General features: G+C 36.5%; 1 protein-coding gene across 1 annotated transcript in view; it reads right to left on the bottom strand.

The window, feature by feature from the left end:
* Positions 1-25,832, bottom strand: part of NAV3 (neuron navigator 3) — a 688,714-nt gene that overhangs the window by 219,458 nt on the left and 443,424 nt on the right. The window contains 3 exon segments of the mRNA XM_014585711.2: positions 5,202-6,228; positions 19,143-19,282; positions 22,405-22,473. Of these exon segments, the coding sequence (XP_014441197.1) occupies positions 5,202-6,228; positions 19,143-19,282; positions 22,405-22,473 (1,236 nt within the window).

Genomic DNA, 25,832 nt, shown 5'->3' with positions numbered 1-25,832 from the left:
AAAAAGTCATCTTAATCCAATTTCAGATAGCTCTAATTATTGGGAGCATCTTATGTTAAATTAAAATCCTTTCTTGGTACCAGCAGGTGGCATGGTGGTTAAGGCACTGGACACTCCCACATGGCCGACAGGTTTGAGTCCTGAATCTGGTGGCTTGCTTTCTCACTTCCTCTCTCTCTCACTCTCACCCTCTGTCTCTCTCTGGTCAAATTAAAAAAATAAATGAATGAATAAATAAAAAAAATAAAATAAATAATTATTAAAAAAATCCTTTCTTAAATCCTTCACCTTTGGATCTTGTTGTATCAACTCATTAAATGGATAATGACCACTATGAAATTCAATGTCCAAAACCCAACATTGTATTTATAGGACTCTGAACATTCAATTTGCAAGAAAGAGTATTAGAAAGCATATATAAGAATCTCAGAAGAATTAATTATTAACTTAGCAAGACCTAGAAGTAGGATGAAAAAAGAAAAAAAAAGCTCTCAATTTTCCTATTATATAAAGGTTATTTATCTTAAAAAAATCTATATCTGCATTTTTTAAAACACATTTACACGCACACACACACACACACACACACACACACACACATGTATATATAATTTTAAAACCACCAGGTCATAGACTCAAACCGTGGTCTACCATGTGGGAGTCCAGCACCTTAATCACCACACCACCTGCTGACCCTAGTTTTATTTACTTTTAACTACCTAATATTATTATAAATAAAAATATTTACTGATATTTATGTCATTCATCTAATCTGACTCTGTGCTATCAACTATGCATAGGATTATTTCTTTTAAAATTTTAAATAATGAATCAAGATAGATATTCTCTCTCTCACTCTCTTTTTTTTTTTTAATTTGCCAGAGGGGGCATATGCTCACCTGAGTGAGACAAGAGGGGTGGAGTAAGTTGGACAACACTCCCCTTGGGGAACAGTCACACTATAATCTCTTCTCCTTGATCTATCCCTCCTTTTGGGGTGGTTGGGACACATGCATATGCACCCAGTGCATTTTTCAAAATACAGAATCCTGGATGCATATTACACAGACATGTGGGATCCAGCCCCTTAACCACCACATCATTGCCTAGTGCAGTAAGTATTCCTTATGAACTGCACTTCATAGGATAAGAAAATGGCATCTGGGGAAGGCTGTTTACTATGTGCTAGATACAGCTGTGTGCTTTGCAAAAAGATCAACTCAATCCTCAATATAGCCTTGTAGAATAGGCCCTATTATTATCATCATTTTAGAGATTAGAAATTGTGGTTCAGATTCTTTAATATACAACCTATGGTCATATGCCTTTCCAGTGGTGGCATCAAGATCCCACCCTGGCAACATGACCCCAGGGCTATCACCTCAACCACCACAAGACATTGCTTCAGTACAATGGCAGAGTAAGACTGATCCCACAGCCTGCAGTCTTAGCAATTTGCTCATATTATACCTTTTATAATCATCTTTTTTTTTTTTTTTTTTTTTGCCATAGGGTGTGTAAACACTCTGGAGAGAGACAGACAGAGACAGTGAGAGGGAAAGTGAGAAATCACCCCACAGTGGGAATGGCCTTACCACAAGCCCTTCTCCATTCTGATCCTGGGACTTTGGGCTCACATGTCCACGCTTCCAGTGTGAGTTTCAGGCTGTCAGGTCCAGGACTCAAACCAAAGTCAACCATGTGAGATTCTAGCACTTTAACCACCATGCCATCTGCTAGTCCCTATAGTCTTTATGTTTAAGAAGGCAAACAGAAACTCAAAGAAGATAGAAAATAGGTCAGGGTCATATTGCTGACCCACACATACACTTCTAAGCTGTGCTATTTCCTCTTTATAATAGTTAAAAGTTACCTTTACAGGAGGCAATCAAACACAGTGGAATGTGAGAATGACTCACACAGGAAGGTTATGGGTTCATGTCCAGTGACCCACATTGGTAGGTTATGGTTCACGTCTAGAGATCTCCCAGAGTACAGTGGGCAGACATGTCCCATAATCAGGGCTCAATGAAATGGGTGGATTGTGGTGTCAGGACTCTGTTAGGGGTGCTGTCTGTCATCTCTCTCTCTCTCTTGCTCATGTAAGAAATAAATAACATTTAAAAAGTCACATTTATTTATTTTTTTTAATAATTATTTATTTTATTTTTAATTTGACCAGAGAGAGACAGAGGGTGAGAGTGAGAGAGAGAGAAAGTGAGAAAGCAAGCCACCAGATTCAGGACTCGAACCCTGGTCGGCCATGTGGGAGTGTCCAGCACCTTAACCATCACACCACCTGCTGGTCCTAGAAAAGTTACACTTTTAAATGAAAACTACTAAATTTTTATACACAGATAGTTTATTGAAAAATTAGTGGAAAATCATTTTGCTACTATGGAAAGCAGCCTGCAAGATTGGCAGGTCTACTATACACTGGTACTTTCCTTTGAAATTCATTTGTAATTTTTTTAAATGAATGATGTTTTCACAAAATGTATTTGAGATCCACAAGTGTGCTGAGTATGACATATTTAGAACCTTCTAATTTTCCTTAGGTTTTTCAAATGTGGACTATCATTCTGACATTAAAATTCTGCTTTTTCAGACAGAGACCCTGGAATCATAAAGAGCTGCAGGCTCCCATCTGATCCAAATTCAAAGGCTTTAAATGAATTATTACTACTGAAGTCAGGATACCAAGACTTAACTTAGGTGACCCAAGAGCTTAAATGTAATAATTATAATTTTGTTTTGCTGAGTCCCAATGCCCCAGAAAAAAAGTGCTGAGGTATTTTTATTCAAGGAAAGCAAATTGTTGCAATTATTTACTTTATTTTTAAAAGTCATACATTTTGGCCTAGCCATTAAAGTTGCTGCTCCACAGGTTGAGGGCACATGGGAAGCCCAAGTGTCATTCTTAACCTACCCTCAGAAACAGGGCTCTGTGGGAGGTTGAGGCAGGAGGAGCATGACAGGGTAAGACCCAGTCTAAAACACCACATGCACACATGCACATACACACAACCGTACAATTAGTAAATAGATGAACTGACTCATATATAGAGTGTGATGTGAAATTTTCTTATTAGATGGCTTTATTTACTTTTAACTACCTTTCATTATTGATAATAATAAAAATAATTACTGATATTTATGTCTTATCTAATCTGAATGTGTGCTAAAAACTATATACTAAATTATTTCTTTTAATCTTTTTTTTTTTTTGGAGAGGTTTTTGCTATAGGGTGCGTGCGCTCACCAGAGAGAGACAGAGAGACAGAAAGCGAGAAATCACGCCCCAGGGGGGATGGCCACGCTGCAATCCCTTCTCCTCCATTCTCCTCTTGGGATCTTGGACACGCACGCACACACGCCCAGTGTGAGTTTTAAGCCACCGGATCTGGGACACGAACCGCGGTCGACTATGTGGGTGTCCAGAGATATAGTCATTACGCTAACTGCTGGTCCCTATTTCTTTTAATCTTTAAAGCAATAATCAAGGTAGCTACTCTCACTCTCCTCTCTCTCTTTCTCTTTTTAATTTGCCAGAGGACACATGCACTAACTAGAGAGAGATGGGGGATGAGGGGGAGTGAGAAAACAATCCCCATGGGAAATGATCATGCCATAATTCCTTCTCCTCCATTTTTTCCTCCTTTCACGATTTTGGGGACACACGCATATATGCCCAGTGTGTTTTTTCAAGCCAATATATATATAGTCTCCATTCTTTCTTAATTAAAGTAAATCTCTGTTTCCTATTCACAGAACTTCCTTTCTGTTAGACTTACCACTTTGCAGGATGACAAAAAGGCAGACATTACTAACAGGCAGTGAACAAAACTGGAGACACAGCATGACAGACATATTTCTAAACAATTAAATCAGAACAAGCGAAGTGTGCTATTTTTATAACTGTGTGGTAGGACACAAACTTATATAGGACATACTGTGTATTTTAATACATAAAAAATAAGTAAAATAGTAAGTACCATGTAAAAGCAAAGTACAAGTGTACTAATTACATAGGTAATTTTTTTTTTAACCTAGAAACATAAGCCTGTCTGTAGGAACTTAATATATAAGTTACATTGAGAAAGTAATGTCTTAAAAACTTAACTAAACTTTTATAACATGCCAGGATATGTAGTAAACATACAATATACATCATCTCTTTTAGTATTCCCAATACTACAGAATGGACTATAATTCCTATTTAACAACTGAAGAAAATGAGATGAAGATATCTGAAGTAATTTGCTCACAGTCATACAGCTGGTAAGTGGCAGAGCTGGAAATTCAATTCATATCTGTATATCTTTGACTCTAAAATCTGCCCTTTTAATAAACCATTATGATATACTTTCTCCCAAGGGTCACAAAATTATTATCTGGAAATGCTATAAAATTGAATTTTTTTAATTGCCAGAGGATGCATACATTCAATCACCAGACAGAGACAGAGAGAGCGAGAAAGCAATGGAGTGTGCTCATGCCACAATCCCTCCTCCTCCGATTTTCCATCCTATTGGAATTTTGGGGGAATGCATTCACATGTGCCCAGTATATTTTTCAAGTCATTGGACCAGGATTTGAACTGTGGTCTGCCATGTGGGCTCTAGCTCCCTCAACTAGCAGGCTACAGACCCAGCCAGTGAGAATTATTTAAAAAGATTAATATTTGTACAATAATAGAAGGCTGTCTGGAAAGTCATGAAGTACTTTTCTGTTTTTCTATGCAAAAATGGCTTTCCCAGCATCCCAATAGTAATAAACACAGGAGAACATTTGGTTTTTATCTTGCCTTTGAGAAAAAGTAAGTTAACTTTCAAAGGGCTCAAATATCTCAGAGAGAAAAGGAAAAAGAGAGTAGATGGAACAAGATTATATTGGAGAGTTTTCTCAGACTAAGAATCTTAGAATATTAGACTCAGGCCTCCATCTTCAGAATGAAATATCAATCCAAAATCAATGTATGTGAGGTCTCTAAAAAATCACCAGAAAGATAATTTCTGTATATTACTAAGAACTATACATGGATTTAAATTCTCCACATTGAAATAAACTTGTACTTTAATTCCACTTTTCCAAACACTTGTTGAAGCCTCCTCATAAAATCACCACCCATCCAGTGGCCTTCATTATATACTTCCAAGTGTGGAGGCCTGTAAAGAAGAGATGAAGAGAGACCGCCTTACCTATAAATGAATGGAGCCACTGTGGCAGTGTTGGGGTGACTGTGCTGCTGCTGCTGGGGGAGGTGGACAGCACCATTTCCTGCACTCTGCCCACTGCTTTGTGCCACTGGGATGGTACAGGAACTGGAGGGAGAGGCTTGGCTAGCTTCCCTTCCTTCCAAAGGTGCAGGACAGTTGGATGTGCTTGCTTTCTCAGTGGGTATGGGCTTAGGTATGGACTGGGAAGGGCTTCCCTTGGTAGTCCTGAATTTTTCAGATTCCTTGTTTGCTGTGTTGCCTGCTGAAATGGTTTGCTTTGCAGTTGGGACCTTTGACCCTGGTTTTGGAATCCCACTGGAAGATGGAATTAGGCTTTCCTTCTTGGCTGCTGTTGTCTTGCTGCCCTTGGGGATCAAGCTTGCAATTTTAGAGGTCTTTTTTGGAGCTGTCTCCACCATCTGATCCTTCTCTTCTTTGACCAGTTTTTCAGTGCAAACTTTGTTTTTGTCCCTGTTCTTTTCCTCTTTTTCCTTTGGCTGTAGCAAAGACTTTTTATTGCTGAGATTTTTGCTTCCAGCTTTTGGAGGGGCCAATTTAGGTGACACTTTGGGACTGCTATTTGTTGAGCCACCACTATTCAGACCACTATTAAAACCTTCTATTTCACCCGATTCAGAAAAGGCATCATCGTCCTTCCCACCATCATTCGGTCCTGAACTGGGAGGCTGTGGGGGACGTAAAGCAGTCCGGGCATTGACCAGCTTAAATTTTTCAAGCATAGATTTCTGTCCTGAGGGAGCAGTTTTGACTCCTTCTGAGACAGGTGGCTTTAGTCTGTCTGAAGATGGTGTGGGAGAGGTGGCTGGACTCGACTGCTTTATAGTCAGCATAGTAGAGGTGGCACTGTGTTTGACATTCATGGACTTGCTGCGCCAGGGCTTGCTGGTGCTAGGAGAAGGGATGGCAGAGGCAGGGGGCTGTCCTGCAGTGCTGGAAGGCTGTGTGTTACCATTGACACCTGATGATGGTTGAGGTCCTTTGGAGGAATCTGGACATGGTCAAGAACAAAAGAAAGATAAAAAAAGGTCAATTAGTTTGTTCATTTATATCACAGCACTGGGTACTTCCTAAATAGACAATGGAAACCTCTCTCTTCTGAACTGAAAAGAGACTTGGTAGGTGACATCGATCAGTTCCGTGATGTAGTTTGTTTGTTTGTTTGTTTGTTTGTTTTACTACAGATCAAAAATGCAGTGTCTAGGGAACCAGCAGTTAGCGTAATGGCTATGTCGCTGGACTCCCACGTAGTCGACCGCGGTTCGCATCCTGGACCCGGTGGCTTAAAACTCACGCTGGGCGCGTGTGTGTGCGTGCCCAAGATCCCGAGAGGAGAATGGAGGAGAAGGGATTGTGGCGTGACCATCCCCCCTGGGGGGTGACTTCTCGCTTTCTGTCTCTATGTCTCTCTCTGTCTGTCTGGCGAGCGCACGCGCCCTATAGCAAAAATCTCTCCAAAAAAAAAAAAAAAATGCAGTGTCTAAGAGGCATTGACTTAAAAATAAATGCCCTTTGTGCTTCTGAAATTACTTTTACCCAAATGAATTTTGCTAGTCAAATATGCTTAAAGACTAGCAAGTGTTAAATAAAACACTATCTCTCCCCTAAGCAATTTTCTGTATTTTTTTTCTGTCACTTCAGTTCATACCAATTAATGGGTATTCTACATTGCCTTATAAAATATATGTTGTATAATGAATATTGAAAATTTGCTTTAACTATTGGGAGCTCAACTAGTTGTTTTCTGAATAAATATGCTTATAAATTATGATTTATATTTTTGTTAGCTTTATTCATTGTTATGTGTGTAAGATGATCATTGAAATACATGCTTCAATGGGTCGGATAATCTACTAACAAAGGTATCTCTATCTGTCTATTTTTATAACAGTCCTACAAAGTATGTATTGATTTAATCATATCAGTTTTACAGATAAAGCAACTGAGGTCAAGGGAGTCCAACTCTTCAAGGTCATACAGCTGGATTTATACTGATTTTATAAACTGTGCCCTTAACCATCTCACCTACAACTTCCTGTAGTGATCTGAGAAAATATTAAATTTGAAAAGAAAATCAAGGTACTTTTTGAGAGCTAAGGAAAATAAATTATTTTGTCAAATAAATACATTACAGCACACTAGTGTTTGCTTCTGTCCACAAAGAATTCACATTACCAGGTGAGTTTTTAGGTGACTGTGCCAATGTTGAATAATGCTTGATTATACATTTTATTTTTTAAAAATGAAAAAGTAAGTAAATATAACATGGTATATAATTAAAAAAAAAGAACTGAGCTTAGAGTTGAAAGACCTCAGTTCAAATGTTTTTATTTGGGAACTATATAATTTGGTCAAGTCATTTAACTTAAGTTTCATCAACCATAAATGCCTCTCTCTTTCATCTTTCTTTGGTGGGTGAGAGAGATTAATTATTTAATTTGGTATTACTAACATATGAGGTACTGGCAAAAAGATGCGAAGTTGTTTTTGATAAAACCCTCAATTAAAATATTTTATAAAGAATATCCTTTTCACAATACTTAGAAATTAGAGCTCATTAATGTAAAAGTATAATACTTTTATTTTTAAATGTTTTCTTAGAAGAAGTGAAAGAATATGATAAACAATATGCATCAAGCCAATTGGTAGCTAGTACTAGTCTTATTCAGTTTTCAGAATAGGAACTTGACATACACCCAAAGGAAAGAACAAGTTAACAAGCTAGAGTTAGGGAAAAAGGTCAACATGTCAGTTGAATTTTTGTATAAGTTAGGCAGCTTTATTTTATTTGACTTTTTAAAGAATTATTTATTTAACTTTATCTATTATGATGATAATTTTAAATGTGCTACAAGGCACATGTTCTCACCAGAGAGAGAGATAGAGACAGAGACAGAGAGACAGAGAGTGAGAAAGTGAAAAAGCAAGCTGTCAGGTCCAGGACTCAAACCACAGTCAGCCATTTGGGAGTCCAGTGCCTTAACCACTAGGCGATCTGCTGGTCTCTAGCTTCCTTTATTTATTTATTATTACTCCTTTTTTAGAGAGAGAGTTTTACTATAGAGTGCATGTGCTTGCTGGAGAAACACAGAGAGCCAGAGAGATAGACAGTGAGAAATCACTCCTAGGGAGGACGGACATGCCACAATCCCTTCTCCTCTATTCTCCTCTTGGAATTTTGGGCATGCATGCATACACACCCATCATGAATTTAAGCAGCCAGGTCTGGGACTCGAATTGCATTCAACTACATGGGAGTCCAGTGATGTAACCATTATGCCATCTGCTGGTACCTAGATTGATTGATTGATTGATTTGGAGAGGTTTTTGCTATAGGACACATGTGCTCACCAAAAAGAGAGACAGAAAGTGAGAAATCACCCCCCAGGGGGGATGGCCACACAGCAATCCCTCCTCCTCCATTCTCCTCTTGGGATCTTGGGCTTGCATGCACACATGGCTGGCACGAGTTTAAGCCACCAGGTCCAGGACTCAAACTGCGGTTGATTACATGGGAGTCCAGCCATTATACCTTCTGCTAGTCCCTGTTTTCAGATTTTTTTTATGTTCTACTTTAACTTTTTCTTTCATTGTTAAGTAGCTGAAAATTAAATTCATTAATAGAATGATCTATGTATGGATGTATTAAATTTATCTCTATAGAAAGGTTGAATTTAAATTTTGAGAATCAAGCCATTATGCTAACTGCTGGTCTCCCTAGATTTATTTTTTAAAAAAATCTTTCTTAAATAATATACTAGAAACTGAAATTTATATGAACAATAATGTTGTGGACAAATGCATTTTAAATATTTTTTTCCCAATGAATTGGTATCATTGGTACTTTTTGAGAGCTAAGAAAAATAACATCTTTTGTCATATAAATACTTTACAACATTCCTAACATTAACTTATAACTCTTGCTATTAGATTGCCTGGAAAGTAATGACATATTTGTCTGTTTTTCTATGTAGCATGCATCATAAGTGGGATTAGCGATGGTGTAATGGTTAAATTGATGGACTCTCATGCAGTTGATTGCAGTTCAAGTCCTGGACCCAGTGACTCAAAACTCATGCCAGGCACATGTGCCTAAGATCCCAAAGGACAATAGAGGAGAAGGAATTGTAGCATGGCCATCCCCCGGGGGATGATTTCTTGTTTTCTGTCTCTCTGTCTCTCTCTGGCGAGCGCAAGCACCCTATAGCAAATCTCTCTCTTAACAAAAAGGAAAAGCATCCTGACTTTCCTGAAAACCGAATACTTCTATAATTCCTCATTTCACCTGTCAAAAGCTGATACTAATATTAACAGTATTAGACTGTTACTCTAAAATAAAATGTAGTTATTCATTGAAAAGTCAAAATGCTTATATGGTATATTGAAATTTTAAGGCACATAATGATACATTTATCTTTTTTTCAATGTTCATGTAAAACTGTAAGTTCATGTTTACAGTGTTTATGGAAATTCATTACACTTATAAACAGGCATTAAGTTATTTTTAAAAACAATGGGTGTATTGGCTGATTCAAGACAAATCCAACCAGCTTCTGAACTTCCAATTATTCTAATACATTAATTTTCTATGAATGAATTCCAATTTTTTTTGCTTATTATATGTGTTATAAGTATAGGTAATTGCTATTTTAAGTCTATTGAAAGATCTCTTTCATCATAACTTGAGTGGCCCCTAGAAGTAGATAGAGCATCCCAACTCCCTACAGGTATGCATGTGTACCAAATACTTTTTCAAATTAATTACTCCTCATTGGTAAAATCTCAGGTTTGACCTCACTTCCTCTAACAAAAAAAAACCAAAAAAAACAAAAGAACGATCCTTCCTACCTCTGACCATCATAGCATCAATCTGTGTTAGGTAACTTTTCCACTTTCTTCCACAGTGCACTATTCCTCCATCGTAGACATTATTACCCTCCTGTAGTTGCCTGTTTCCTGCACTGCACTGTACATTTCATGAAAGCAAAGACTTTGTCTGCACTATCCATAATTTTATACTGTGTACATGCTAGCATTGAGCTAAGCATATTACATTTATTTATTCAATTAATCCTCTTAACAGCAGCTTAAAGTTCTCATTATTTCCTCTATTTTGCTCATTAAAAAAATAATAATCGAGGCACAAAGAGGTTACATAATTTCTCCAAGGTTACATAATGTGTAGGTGCTCAAATTGAGAACTAAATTTTGCTTAGATTCTAAGGTAAGCCTATCAGCAATATTATACTATTTCTCAAATGTGGAAGGATAAGTTTAATGAATTATTGATTATACTATTATTCCTTGGTTATAGAAGTAAAGAAATCAGTCACTATCAAACAATGACTATAATAGGATTATAACGTGAACATTATATCTCAAATACCCAGATTTAATTGGGAAGTATGAATTTTTCTCCAAACAAAATAAATTTTCTCAAGTTCAGTGAATTGCACACTTGTCCACACATTTCACACAGTGACCTCACTGTTTTCCTGAAGTGTATCCAAAATAAATGGCTTTACTTTTTTTCAGGAATATTAACCAATGCTATTTATTTCCTACCTCCCATAGAACTCTTGGTATTCAATCTGTTAATATTTACTGGATGGCTCAACCTAAGATACTTCAAGATGATGCATTATAATACTGTAACAAAATAGCAATAAAATATAAACACCACCACAAGGTGACAAATATTAGGTCATTGGGAAAGTCATGATATATTTTTCTATGCAAAACTGCATCATGCATTAATAACAGCCCAATATTAACTGCCAAATGAGTAGCTTGTGGGAAAGAAAATGGCAGAGAAGATCAGAGCTGCAAGCGATCAGAGGAGGACCACACAATAAGATCAAGACAGATGATAGGGGCCAGCCCCATACACCATGGTTAAACCTGTGTGGAGGGAGCCAGGTACCACACAGCAAACAGACATTGGCACTTGACCCCTGTCTCTTCAAACACACACAATGGGCACAATGTGTACTTCTCTGGGTTCTGATAGGAAGGAGAAATCCCAGAAAGGGGATTGTAATATGGCCACACCCCACTGAGGAGCTCTTTTGCACTCTCTGTCACTGTCTCTGTATCTCTCTGCTCTTTGGCACACATATCCTCTGGTATTAAAAAAAATTATGAAAGAAATATGCAGTGGCTTTCAAAGCAGGAGGAACATTTATAGAATTTTGTTAGAGAACTATATGAAAATGAATTCTGTTTATACTCAAAAATACACATATCAGGGACCAGCAGTGAGCATAATGGCTATGTTGTTGGACTCCCATGTAGTTGACTGCCGTTTGTGTCCCAGACCCGGTGACTTAAAACTCACGCCGGGCACGTGTGCATGCATGCCCAAGATCCCGACAGGAGAATGGAGGAGTAGGGATTGTGGTGTGGCCATCCCCTCTGAGGGGTGATTTCTCGCTTTCTATCTCTCTCTCTCTCTGTCTGACGAGCGCACGCGCCTTATAGCAAAACCTCTCCCCCCAAAAAAATACACATATCATATTCATATACATATATTGGGATACATAATTAGAGAGGCTCATAGTTTTAAAAATTCAAAGCTTATTATGCTGGGGATATTGTTGAGAAGAACAGGATAACAACATATGAAATTCATCTCATTTTCTTACATTGACCTCAAAATTTATGATATTTGTTATTCTGCAATGAAAATAATATTGCTAATTATTACAAATATAATGGCACTAATTGACATTTTATTGGAAGTTCTTTAACTGCATTAATTCACAACAACCCAATGAGGTAGAAAGGGTTTATATTTCTTTAATTCTTTTTAGGTTTTTGCCATAGATCATGTGTGCTTGCCAGAGGGAGAAGGAGACAAAGTGAGAAGTCATCCACCAGGGGGAATGTCATATTGCAATCTCTTCTCCTCCATTCTCCTCTTGAGATTTGGGGCACACATACATAAGCACCCAATATAATTTTCAAACCACCAGGTCCAGGACTCAAACTGTGATTGACTATGTGGGACTCCAGGACCTTAACCACCACGCTGGTCCCAGTGACTTAAATTTCTAATTTACATTTGTAGAAATCAAACCCTGGTGAGCCTAATCCACTCGTTCAATGGTGACAGCTAAAGAGGAGCATGTGGTGGAGCTAGGATTTGATCCTCATGGTGCAACTCCGGACTACACGCTCTATAAACACTAAGTGTTTAACGCAGAGGATCTCAAACTTTAACATGCATAAGATTCCCCAGAGAGTTCCACTCTGCTTTCTGATTCAGCATGTCTGTAGTGGGCCCTGAGAATTTTCGTTTCTAACAAGCTTCTAGATGATGTCAGTGCTGCTGGTCATAGTGCATGTTCTGAGTATCAAGGGCTGAACAGATTCACAGATCATGAACATGGTTACCTTCAGCTTTAAAAAGGTTGTTTCTTATAGCTCAGCTAAATTTATTAAATGCTCCACAGCTATGCAGTATGAACATTTTTTCACTCTCAATTTTCAGAACTTTGGCCAGCTCTGGTTCACAGGAATACTGAACCATTTGTGGCACAGGATCACTAAATATAAAACCAGCCCATCAGGCCTCCCTCGTGTCCTTTTTTTCATCACTCGAACCACATATTTAGTGTGTGTCTGCAAGTAGGTGAAGGAGTCAGGGAATTCCTGTTGCTGAGTGCCTGGAGCTCTGGAGAGGAGAGAGCAGCAGTCAGGATGCCTCTTGAGTAGATGATGAACTAGGTGTTCCTTATTAAAAAAAGAGCAAACAACCTGAGGACATTAGCTAGACAGACTGTGATAAAAGTTCAAGTACAGAATAGGAATTTCAGCATCATTGCAACAAAAAACGAGACAAGAGGGACACTAAATAATGACCTCCATAGCCAACCCACAGCAATGGTCACAGCAAAAGCTACAAAATCACTCTCAGATGAGTATGCACATACAAGCTACTTTTCCAAACTCAGCTCTAAAGCTGTCCCTAGCCTGCCTCTGTATGGCAGCAGTAAGGCACTTAGGTTCCATTAAGAGGGCAAATCATAGGTCGTGCACAGAAAGACACTGGGATAATAAGCATCTCTCCGGACTTCTCACAAACAAAGTCACACAACTACAGCTGAAATGGTGATACGTGTAGTGTCTACAGATGATGTAGCCACGGATTCTACATGCTGCCATTTATATACTCATTGATGCCAATCTGGACCCAATAATGCATTTCTGAATGTTGGTAATTCAGTTTGTGACTATGAACGTGTCTCAGAATAGGGAAACAGATATGTTAATGCACATATTTAAAGGCACTCCTGAAATGGATTTAGATCTTTTATTTTTATGACTAACTCTGCCATTTTTGTGTCTCTAGTCCCCAACTAGCAAGTTTTAGTTTCCTTCTTTCCCTTCTTCTACCTTCACATACACCCTTGTCAACTCCACAAGGGCTAAATAATACTGTTTATCAATTGCTTATTAACTTATTCAAGAACTTTACTAAGTGCCTCATCCATAGTATCTCATTTAACCCATAATAATCTGCAATATACTATTATTTCTTCATTTCTTGTTTAAAAATAAGAAAAGAGACATATATAAAGAGAAAGTAACTTGTCCCTAGTCATATATACTAAAATTTAGGAAAGACGAAGTCAAAATTGCAACTCAGGTTTAAAAAACTTAGAAGCTTTTTTTTTTTTTTTAAACTCTCTCTTCTTTCCATATGTTGGCTGCAGAGCCAGAAATGCTGCTAGTAGATCTCTCCAGAAAGCCACGTGACTGTCACAATGGTTCTAAAATTAACACATTGAAGTCAGTGGGCCAGCCACAACAGGCGTATGAGAAGCTTAGAGAGGGGCATTTCTCCATGGAGCTTCAGCTAGTTATAAAGCTTAGTGCCATGCTGCCAAATGTGCCATCAGTCTGAGAAAGTATGTACGGTATATATATTTTATTTATTTATTTATTTATTAGAGAGATGTTTGCTATAGGGCATGTGCGCTTGCTAGGGAGACAGAAAGCAAGAAGTCACTCCCCACCCCCAGGGGTGATGGTTATGCCTCAATCCCTTTCCCTCCAGTCTCCTTTCAGGATTTTGGGCACATACACATGCACATACACACACACACACCCAGTATGTGTTTGAAGCCATGAAGCCACTGGGTCTGGGACTTGAACCACAGTCAACAACATGGGAGTCCAGCAACATAACCATTACATCATCTGCTGGTCCCAGCATTTGAAAACTTAAAAATGTTAAAAAAAAAGTAACATTCGAATCCATTGCACCAAGGGGATCCTCCTTCACTTCCCCACATTGTCTGGTATAAATGATGATTTACAGAACACCTCCATCATCAGTTTTTTTCTATTTGTTTTATCTATGAGTTTTTAATTTTATTATTTTTATTTTTCATACTTAATTTACTTTTTAACACTTATTTATTTTCACATTGTCCTACAAACATTTACTTTACATATCAAAAAGGTTTTTGCTCATACTTCCATAGTTCTTGACAGTTAATGAGTAACTTTCAAAATTTTAGGAAACTGAATTTAAAGATAATTATCATCATATTTTGGTAGGCAGGGCTGAATTGAGAAGGCTCATGTGTGAATTGTGTGCTGGGTGTTTGGTTTGCACTAGTCTGAGTAGTTGCCATGTAAATAGTTTCTCAAAAATATTTAAAATCATACTGTCCCCGTCATCAATTGTATGATGACTCAAGAGAAACATGGAAAGGTACAAGAATTGTGGAACTGCCGTCCATCCTGCTCACGCGCAGACTGTACATTTCCAGTGTTTGAGTGCCATTTTGTGGGTGTTGAGAAATTTAGAGACGTTTTCATTAACCATCTCGTTCCAATGACATACGTACTTTGTGTACAGGCATGTATAATATGTGGACACCTTAATACGTGTGCATGTATAAATAAGCAACCATGTTCGCCCAAGTCTATTTAGTTATACCACCTGCTCTACATACATCATTAACTCACAAAAATTCCTCAGAGCCTTGAAATTAGGAAATTGAATGATATTTTATATAATTACTATATATTTTATGCTTCAATGAGTATTAAGAAACAAGCAGTCACAGTAAGACATGTGATCAAAACTCAGTAAAGTAATAACCAAAACACACTTGCACTGCCTTGAAAAGTTCTTTGACTTTGTGGTAATTTCAGAGTAATTTGAAAAACAGAAAAAGTGCTTAAATGCTAGATATCAATGTGGTGTTTTTGTTTTTGTTTTATTTGAGAGAGATTTTTGCTATAGACTGTGTGTGCTCACTGGGCAGAGAGAGACTGAGAGACAGAAAATGAGAAATCACCATCCAGAGGGCTGGCCATGCCACAATCCCTTCTCCTCCATTCTCCTCTTGGGATCTTGGCCATGTATGCACAGGCACCCAGTGTGAGTTTTAGACCAATGGCTCTGGGACTCGAATTGCTGGTTACTATGTGGGAGTCCAGTGACATAACCATTATGCCATCTGTTAGTGCCTAGATATCTATGTTTTAGCTGACAGTGAGCAAAAGAATTTCTTGACTACTGCAAAATCCACATTGTCTTACAGTTTTAAAACGCTGGCATCAATCCTACTAATTCTGTGTTGAGTACTGAGTGTACATGAAAGTAAAAGCTTCTACACCAGTAAGTACTTCATTAGAATGCAGGAGAAGAGACATCTCTTTTTAGTAATTGTACAGGCACAAGTAAGAATCACATGGGAAACCAGTAAGAAGATGATACAGTCCCTCTGGTGGCAAGTTTCTTAGCAACATGGAAATATACCTCTCTACTAAGGAACTCCGCCAAGTTATACATGTTGATAGATCATAATTCAGATACCAGGTTGCAAATAAAGCTAGAGGTATTTATATTTCTAATAATATAAAGCCATTTAACATTCTTTCCGGATTTATTACACAGAGTTTGTAAAATGAGGTTGATTTCTTAAGGTCCTGTGCTTCAGGGATGCAAAGTCAATGTTCAAATGTACCATGATCTAGTTTTCACAAGATCTGATTTCTAGTGAAAAGGTATTTGGTTTTCTTCAGAGCATGTATCTATCTAAAGAATTCTCACAGGGCACATGGACAAATTGATAAATGCTAGTGTCAAAATGCATTATTCGCTGTCAGTTTCTGAATGGCAGGTCATCAAAAGAAACTGAAGGATACTCAACAGAAATGCTTTATAAATGATTCTATCTTCATTTTGCCATTTATCCTGAGAAATTTGTTCCTATATTTTAATTCAACAGAATGATGAGGTGACATTGCATTCTTCTTAAAAATTTCTATTTTAGCTTTCTCTGTAAGTGATAATCTATGACTATGTTCACTGATATCTTAATTCATTGGTTAAAATGATAAATCATGTACCTTATTTTTCAAACTCAATATAATTTACATGATATCAGATGAAAAATTTTTTTAAGTTTTTGCTAGGGGGTGCATGAGCTTGCCAGGGAGAGAGGTGACAGTGAGAAATCACCTCCCAGGGGGCTGAGTATGTACGCAAACTAGTTTATGACAAAGATTAACTTGTCTGCAGATGTAATCTTTTATTTTAAAAGTTATGTTAAAACTATAAATTTTCATGACAAAAGGCTAAATGAAAATCTTTGTTTTCAATAAATTATAAACTGTTTTATATGTAATTTTTATTACTGCTTCATTTGCTCTTATGTTTTAAGATAATATTTTTGAAATATAAACTAACATGAGACATGATCAATTTAGAAGCACTGACATTGGATATACTGACATAAAGTTGAACACTACGCTTATTAGCAAATGTCATGTTTCATGTGAAACAAATTTCAGGTTGCTATAATATGATGTAATTTAAACTTAAGTCATTCTTGGCAGCTTATACACATTTAATGTCTGTGTTTTATGTATTATAAATATTTGTGAATGTGAGATCATATACTTCAATGTTTTAGAATTTTTAATTAGTTGGAATTAAAAATAATGTCATGTTCCCAAGGAATCTGTGTGATCAAGACCAGATTATGGGTCTTCTATCGCCACCTGGTGGTTATTTTGAGTGTTGCTACTTTCTAGTTTTGTGTTACTTCCCATACACTGAGAGACTGTCTGTAGAGTTTTACTCTTACACACCAGAAACAAAGTTAAAGATTTGTACATGACATAGAAATCACATACATTATGATACCAAGTGTTAGTTCAACTAAGGATTTCTAAGTCTCATTAGTATTTTTCTGCAAAATTTCTATATAATTGTGGTGGCATGTGCCTTAATTGGACACAATGGAAGTCCATTCAGCAAATCTCTGTTTCTAAGTCTGCTAGCTTCCCCCATAAACTGTATATGATGTACAAAAAGCCTGAACACCTAAGACACTTTTGAGAAAAATCACAAAACACAATTTTTTTTTTTTTTTCCTGATAGGGAACTGTCATTTTTTCTTCTGCCCCGGAAAAGTATAGGTTTTCAGTGATATTTCTTAATATCTTCAATTCAATATTTTATTTTATAGGGGCCAGGTTTTATTTTATAGAGTCAGGCAACACTCTACAATGTTGGACTCAGGTGGGAGGGTCCTGATTTTGTGTCCTGCGACTCCTCGTACACGCTGAGCACACATGCACATGCCAGTGACGTGGGCCGGCTGAGGCTGTGGGCGGATCGCATCATGAGGACTTTGTTTAGGGTTCCTGTCCAACTCCCCACCCCTCATGGGGGAAAAAATAAACTTTTAAAAAAGATTTTATCTTATAAAGACAAACTCCTAACTTCCAAAAGCACACTTCTTTTTTTTTTTTTCTATTCAACTCAAGATCTAGAGATACTGTAAGAATGAAAATATACTGCGCTTGTCTCAGAGATTGACAGTCTGTCCAAATTCACTTTAGTTAGGATATTTTTCATGAGTTAATTCATGCCTGAATAAAAGAAAGTTACTAATTATTTACCAAGCTGAAAGGATTTGGTAAAAACAATCATACTTGATTGAATTATTCAAACCAAACTTACCAAGTGTTTTGTTAACTAACTAAACATATTTTTGTTCTATGCAGAGCCCAATACCATGAAGAGAAGTTCTGCTGATCTGAGAGCACTTCCTCAAAACCCAGCAGAACACCCAGTCCCTCACACAGTCAGATGACTGCAACAGCACATGTTCTCGACTTCCTCATGGTTTACGTTTGTACCACACACCCTCTTTCCTGTTACCTCCACTCCACAATGACAGGCATCAAGGCATCGTAAAGTGCACACTTTGAACACCACAGAGAACTGTGTGGCAGATAGCTCATTTACATTATGTCTTTAACACAGAAATCTGGTAACTGTCCTTTCATCCTAAAGATTTGTGATTTAATATTTACACTACATACTATGGCAAGAAAACAGAACTAACAGCCATGATTTGTCTGTTTAGGGAGAACTGAGGTTCCAACATTTCTGTATCATCCTCCTTTCACATATAAATATCTATTTGAATCACCTCAGTTTTGGAAGGTCCAACCTCAATGAATGAAAACACTTAATGGCACTTTTGTTAACCAAAGTTGAAAAAGTCATACAAATCCAATATAGCTTTATGATTCTAAGAGACGTTTTTATCAAAATGAAATGGCATATGAAAATGGTATTTATCTGTTTCTGGGAGGAACTGTTTCTGAGGAACAGATTTCATAATTGGGTATATAATTAACCACTTTAAAATAAATTAATGAAATTCTTTGAAATGTGCCTCAAATAATAAAAGCCTTGCAGAAAAGTGTAATTCAAGGGCAGGCAGTTAGGACACAGAAGGAATCTCTGCTGGTAACAGTTCCACCCCTCAAGGCTGCTATACTGCTCAAACATTAGCTGTAGTGTGTAATTTATGAGACTCCCGTCAAGAATGCACCATAAGGACATAACGGGTGAACACTTACCTTTTTCATTTCCATTTGCATAATTTGGAGGCTTGTTTTTGTCAATGCTGTTAAAGCTCTGACTTCTCCTATTTAAATTAGACGCTCCCTGGACCTTGCTGCTGTTGCCTGCAGCTGGTACCCGAGAGGGCCCTGGCAGCCTGAAATAGTATAAGAAAAATTACATCATGATTGTACATCGTGCATTGATAGGGACCAGGGGGTTCTCAGCAGGGAGGAGTTCATGGGCACCAGGACATACGAGGCAAAATCTACTTAGCAGAAAATGGTGGTTTAAAGTGACAAATAGCTAGACACAAAGTTCACGATCTTCAGAAAAATCTTGTTTCAGTTTTCAATAGACATGCCCCCAAGGAAACTAAAACATTGGAAAATTAATCTGTAACTTAAAAAGTCATACTTACCACACCTCTGATAAATAAAACTGCTTCAGAAGTGCTGTAAGAGTTAAATGGAAAGGCAAGGAAAAAATAGCCTTTAACTTTACAGTGTTAAATTGTTCTTTTCAGTGTATGAGGCATTTGTTTTTATCTCAGGTAGCTGCATCCTAAGTCAGGTTGTATATTAATAACAATAAGAATAAAGTTACTGAACAAATGCTTGAATTTTATGCTAATTTGCTACTCTAATTAAAATATGGTGCTGGGATGAAGGTCCTGAGTAAGACTATATTTGACCAGTCTGCTTCACAGAATAAAACGAAACAAACAAACAAAAATCCTCTCATTTTTGTGCTAAAAAAAGTATGGAGATTTTAGCTGGTGATCTCAAAAGTGTGGCCAACTAATCACAGAGAAGATAGGACAAAGAAAGGATTCAGGTCTCAGCAGAAGAAAACTGCTGTTAGCAGAACAATTGAGAATACACCTACAGTGGCAATTGTTTCAGCTACTCTCATGACCGAAGGACAGGAAATGAGGAAATACATACAGAGCATCTTATAATTAAAGGCAGTTTGACAGGAGGTTATGCCATTTTGCCATTTTATTTGGGTTTCAATTACATACCAGTTGAATCACTATTTTCACTGTTTAAGCAGTTTCTACATTAAAATTTTAATGCTCAGTTATTTCATGAGCTGTGTCTAAAACGTGCAATCAACAGCATTTCCTTTTAAACCACTAACATAGTGTCCATATGTAATAAACTTGACCCACGTAAGTTAAAAAAAAACTAGAAATTAAGAGCTAATGTTGACATTCTAAGTTCTCTTTAGAAAATACCATCTCGAGAGTTGCCAACCTCTTTGCTAGTATTTGCTGCCACCATGTGAATGTCACTGTGTACTGCTCCAAAAGTTCCTATCTGAAAAGAAAACAAAAGCAATCCAGAGCCTATAAGTACAGTGCTGAAATTTTTTCTAATTCTTTTATAAAATTTTTGAAATGAAAGATTGTTTATATGTGTTATATCAGTGTCCAAACAATCAAAATTTCACAATTTGGTTGTTACAATATTCAAATTTTAACTCATCTTTAACTATTACTTGTCTATATTATTGATGTTCTAGATTATTAGAACATCAAGCTTTCCAGTTCTACGTATTCTTTTGTAATAGTAACAGGTATTGCAAGATGGAATGAACATCAGGAAAACACAAATGCCAGCTAAAAAAGAAAAGCATTGATTTCTTAGAACAGCTAATAGCTTCAAAATGTTCACTGTGTTTCAGAGTATAAATACATATGGCCAATAAACAGTCCCTTCAATTATTCCACTAATTAGAGTTTGTGTCATACACAAGATTAGAATCTTTTCTAAATGATTCCAGCATTTAACCTTTGCTCAAATGGATCTGTAAGGGTTTGTAAGTATGGTACAATAACCACAGACTCTAAGAATTTACAGTACCAGTGATTTCACTTTGCAGAAAGAATTCGATTAATTAATTTGGCCAAATATTTCAATCATACAAAATCTGAGAACTATTCCTATAGCCATAACCATAGACTTTGAAAGTTCATTCCAAACTCACATGTATAAACAAATTTTGTCACAAAACTCTCCCTGTTTGCAATGAAATTTGACCTGTTTCTAGAAAGCAATTTGAAAGTATTTTCATCTTTATTGCAAACCATAAAACCAAGTGATCTTCAGTTCTTGGAAGAACAAATTACAACAAATTTTAAAAATGCATTTGCTCTTCTCATTCCCCTAACTTGATAGGCAGCCAGAGCCTCCAGATCATTCATCAAAGTAATAAAAAGGGAAATGAGATGAAAAAGAGAGAGAAAGAAAGAGATGTTCTATTAAAACCAAGTACTTAAAATACATTTTACAGGCGTAAGTCTCAGAAGTAATAATAAAAATGCTCATTGTACATGGCGGGCTGCTGTTCCTCCCACACTCTTAATTTATATCATTTATTCTAAATTTTAATTGAATATCCTTTAAACTTGTCTTTCCAGAATCATTTTAACTACTATGGAAATGAGTATAACTTAGAAAATGAAGCCAAGAGGGGAGGCACCTACCTCAAGACAAAGCATCGAGAGCAGTCCTTGTGATCAAGCACTGTACAGAATGATTCATGAACGAAGCCATGACTAAGAAACCATCACCCAGGGAGAGAGATGGTACACGGAATCGCAGCATCATCAGAGGTGCAAAGTACCTTTGCTGTGACTTTAATCATCTCTACCATGCTACCATGATGCTTTCAGCAAGTTAACATTTTTTATAAAAAAACAAACTCAACTTATTTTTGCATCATATTAGTTTTCAAACAGTACATAATTTTCTGTCAATGATTACAAGTGTCTGTAAAATACATACATCAGAATGAAGCAGAAATTTAATCTATTATATACAGAAAAGTGGTCCAGGTTGACCTAGTGCTAATGTCCCCATCCAAATCTGCCAGTATTTTTTTTCTCAATTCTGCTTTAAAAAGTGCAATAATTAATGTATGTCTGTCTCTAAAAGCAATTTCAATGTTGTATAATTTCCAGATTCTGTGACCTAGTGGGGCCTTCGAAGCAATTTTTTTCTTGACTTTCTCTAATTCTAAAATTTAGATGTCAGCCCAGTATTGCACTGTTTAACTGAACTAAGGAAAAGCTAAAACCCATTTAATTACCTAACACAAATGTGTGTACTCCCGAGATGGTATATTCAAATCCTCCTGAAAGAATTCAGTGTTCTAAACTTTTTCATACAGATGTATGTCACTTATTTAAAAAATTAGAGTGATAGGACAAAATATTACTGGGCATTTATTTGAATATCACTAATAAGCAATAAATCAGAGATATTAACTGACCTAGTAGGCTTTTTTTGACTGGTTGCAATTCCACTGTGATTAGACTGAGTTGCATATCTGGCTGCCAGACTGTATGAGGAGAAACAGAGAAATTGAATTAAAGAGATTCTTTGAACATGGAAGAAAGCACAAACTTAACAAGAAAACTATGAGTTAATGAAATGCAATTGAAACACATATAAACATGTATAAAGAACAAACTAATTAGAAAATCATGATAATGCAACATACACACCATGACCTTTGATTACGGATGCTCTATGAAATAATGCAGTGTATCCCTTGCAATAAAATGTGTCACAATTGACTTTAAATTTATGGCTGCATAATATTATTAATATTTTTCAATAGTATTACTTCAACTTATAAAAACTCAACTTTTATAAATGACTGAAAACTTTAGGGACACTAGAGTTTCACTTAGATGATAGAAAGAACTTTTTCTTAAAGAGGTTAAAATGAAAAGAGGAGGAAATGAGAGTTAATAGTCTCTTCAATATGCTCTTTTAATGTGCTTTTTAAATCTAAATATTTTGAAACCCAAGTAATTAAAACGTTTCATTTCTGTCTAATAAGTTATTTTGATTTCTAGGACTAGAGAGATTTTTTTTTTCAAGACAGTGGACAATAAAAATTGTTTTGTCTAAAGAAAGACCTATACAAAACTTCAAAATTAAGTGTAGTTAAAAATCTTCAAAAACAAACTTAACAAATACTGGTGGTAATTTCCAGGCATTCTTAAATTACATTTTCCAATTATCCCTTAAATCAAAATACTTGTTCAAAGACCCAAGAAAGTATATTTAAACCAAATTTAGAAGATCAATACTTTTTAGAAACAAAATGCAAATTTGTATTTGCCTTTTAGGTTAAACTGATTTCTGAGTTACTAAAGGGTTTTGGAATTAATGTTCTGAAGTATATGCAGAGATAAACCCAATAGACTCAGAAGGGACTAACACACCATGTGATGGTCATGGGTTGATGCTCGGTTGTAGAAGCCCTTCTCCAGTGAATTGTGATGATTATACATGAACCCAGTTGCTATGTATGCCCTGGCTCCAAATCTCCAAGGAAACAGAAACAACATGGGGGTGTTGGAATGAGAGTGGGAAGAGCCACTTGGAGTCCTGCTGCCAAGCAGAAGGTATTTTAGTGAAGGGAAGGATTACTTAGGATAATGAAGTGTTTCCTAAATTAATTCTTACTTCCCTGTGCTACTCTGTGGTAGGAGCTTACAGGTCCTTGAAATTGTCTGGCTCACAGAGAATATATCCTTATAAGAAGTTTTCAGGCTCACATTAACACTTTTTTTGTTTTTACACTTGGCATGCTGCGTTATTATTTACACATAATGCATTTTGTATCCTAACTATGTTGGGCACTGGAAGCAACCAGCCATAACTGGCCCAACCATCTTAGAAGCAATAATATCACAGCATAATTTTAAAAGAAACACTCAGCGTCTCCATTCAATGAGATATGAATTTCAAAATAAATTGAAAAATAAAAGCACCCAAAAGAAAAGCCCTTTGTGAACTTCGTAGTCAACCTGTTAATAAAAAAGTAAGAGAGGCACTTAAAGGTTAACCACTATATCTTGTACTCTCCAACTTGAACACAGATACTAATAGTAGAGATGACAATGTCCTCTCTGGGAGGGAACTGATTTCTCTCTTACTATTTTAAAGAAGTACCATAATATAATTCCTATTACAGAACTGGAAAAGCAACAACAAATTCTAGAGAGATTAAGTGATTTAGCCAAAATCAATTTGGTTTTATGGCCCATGTTTGATTACTAGAAAAGAATACTTGTTGCCTATATTTTTGTATAAAACCATCTCATGTTAATCCCTTGTAATGTTTTTGTTTATGCTTCTCTTGCATTTGAGAACATGTTATCTTGAAGAATACCAAATCTCGTTACATTTTTATCATGTCATAATGTCTGTGTATTTGATCATATTGGTCCCTGCACCTTGTCCATTGCTCCCTTTTGTAGTGTCATTCCAATAAGCTCACCTGACTTGTCCAGTACCATTCTTGTTCATTTTCTCTTTCCTTCATTGGGTATTCTTTCTTTCCCCATATTTTAAGGGCATGATTTCCCCCAACATGGGTTATATCCTCATTCCTCAAATACTTCTATGAGCTCTTTTCACTTATTTCCTACAGAGATTTCAACAAAAATTCTATCCCCTAGAATTCACTTCTACTTTATACTCCCAGCCATCAATATTAACTCAATAAAAGACTTTTCCGTTTACCTAAGTTTCAAGCTAATCACACCAAACCTCTTTTCTTCCTTTCTCTCTCAATCTTAACAATTTTTTTCTTTAATCTTTATTTCTGTTCACAGGTTCATAATTTCCTCTGTTCATGTGGACTTGAAACTTCAATGACTAATTTTCTTTTCACTTTTCTCTTTCAATTATTCCACATGAGCCATCAAAATCTAGTCATACTAATTCAACCCCTACAAATCTATTTATCTGTATATTCTTCAATTTTCATATCTATCATACTAACTCAAGTCTTCTGAAGTCACTTGATGATCTAAAGTGGACAGAGACATCAAATCCTTTGTCTCAGTATTCTTCCTTTCTTTCAGTTTTTCTCTTTCAGACTCTTACATGGTCAATATCTCCCCATATCTTTCATACTTCTTTTGACCTGACTCAAAATCTTAACAGATTCCTTTACTTGACTTTTTTATTTTTTTATTTTTTTGCTTAACTCCCTAGGCAGCTGTAAAGCATTTTTCTATGACAGTGAGTATAAGGCCATTTCCCAAGTTTCACATTTAAAATACGTAACAAAGCAAGTGAGGAGCAACTGTTAATGTGTAGTTTACTGAAACACACAGGAGACATATAGCTGCAGCTCTAAGACAAGCAGGGGTGAACAGATGCAAAACACTGGTAAACTGAGGAGTTTCAAAAACCTGGATTAAATATTGCTTAGTTGTTTTGCTTTGTTTTGTTTTGTTTTGTTTTTTTTTTAAATATTGTCAAATAAGAGTCCTAGCTAGTGGTGAGTAAAAAAAAAAAAAAATGTCAGAAACCAAAGCACAAAAGAGACTTCTGTGAATCCTAATAAAGGAAGTATCAGATCATCTTTCTGATACAGTAGAATATCAAGGGCATGCTTTTTAGTTTCCTAAACATGGAGGGGAAGAAGAGAAAACTTTACAGTATAATAATTACTACTATATTTTGGAGAGATATTTTTGCTATAGGGCATGTGCACTTGCCGGAGAGACAGAAAGCGAGAAATCACTCCCCAGGGGGATGGCCTCACTGCAATCCCTTCTCCTCCATTCTCCTCTCAGGATTTTGGGCATGCATGCACACATGCCCGTTGTGAGTTTCAAGTCCTCAGGTATGGGACACAAAAGTGGTCGACCATGTGGGAGTCTAGCACCT

This window comes from Tupaia chinensis, unplaced genomic scaffold (genome assembly GCF_000334495.1).
Source record: "Tupaia chinensis unplaced genomic scaffold, TupChi_1.0 Scaffold000085_1, whole genome shotgun sequence".
Classification (NCBI taxonomy): domain Eukaryota; kingdom Metazoa; phylum Chordata; class Mammalia; order Scandentia; family Tupaiidae; genus Tupaia; species Tupaia belangeri.
The sequence above is the reverse complement of the archived record's forward strand: the minus strand, read 5'-3'. Positions and strand labels throughout refer to the sequence as shown.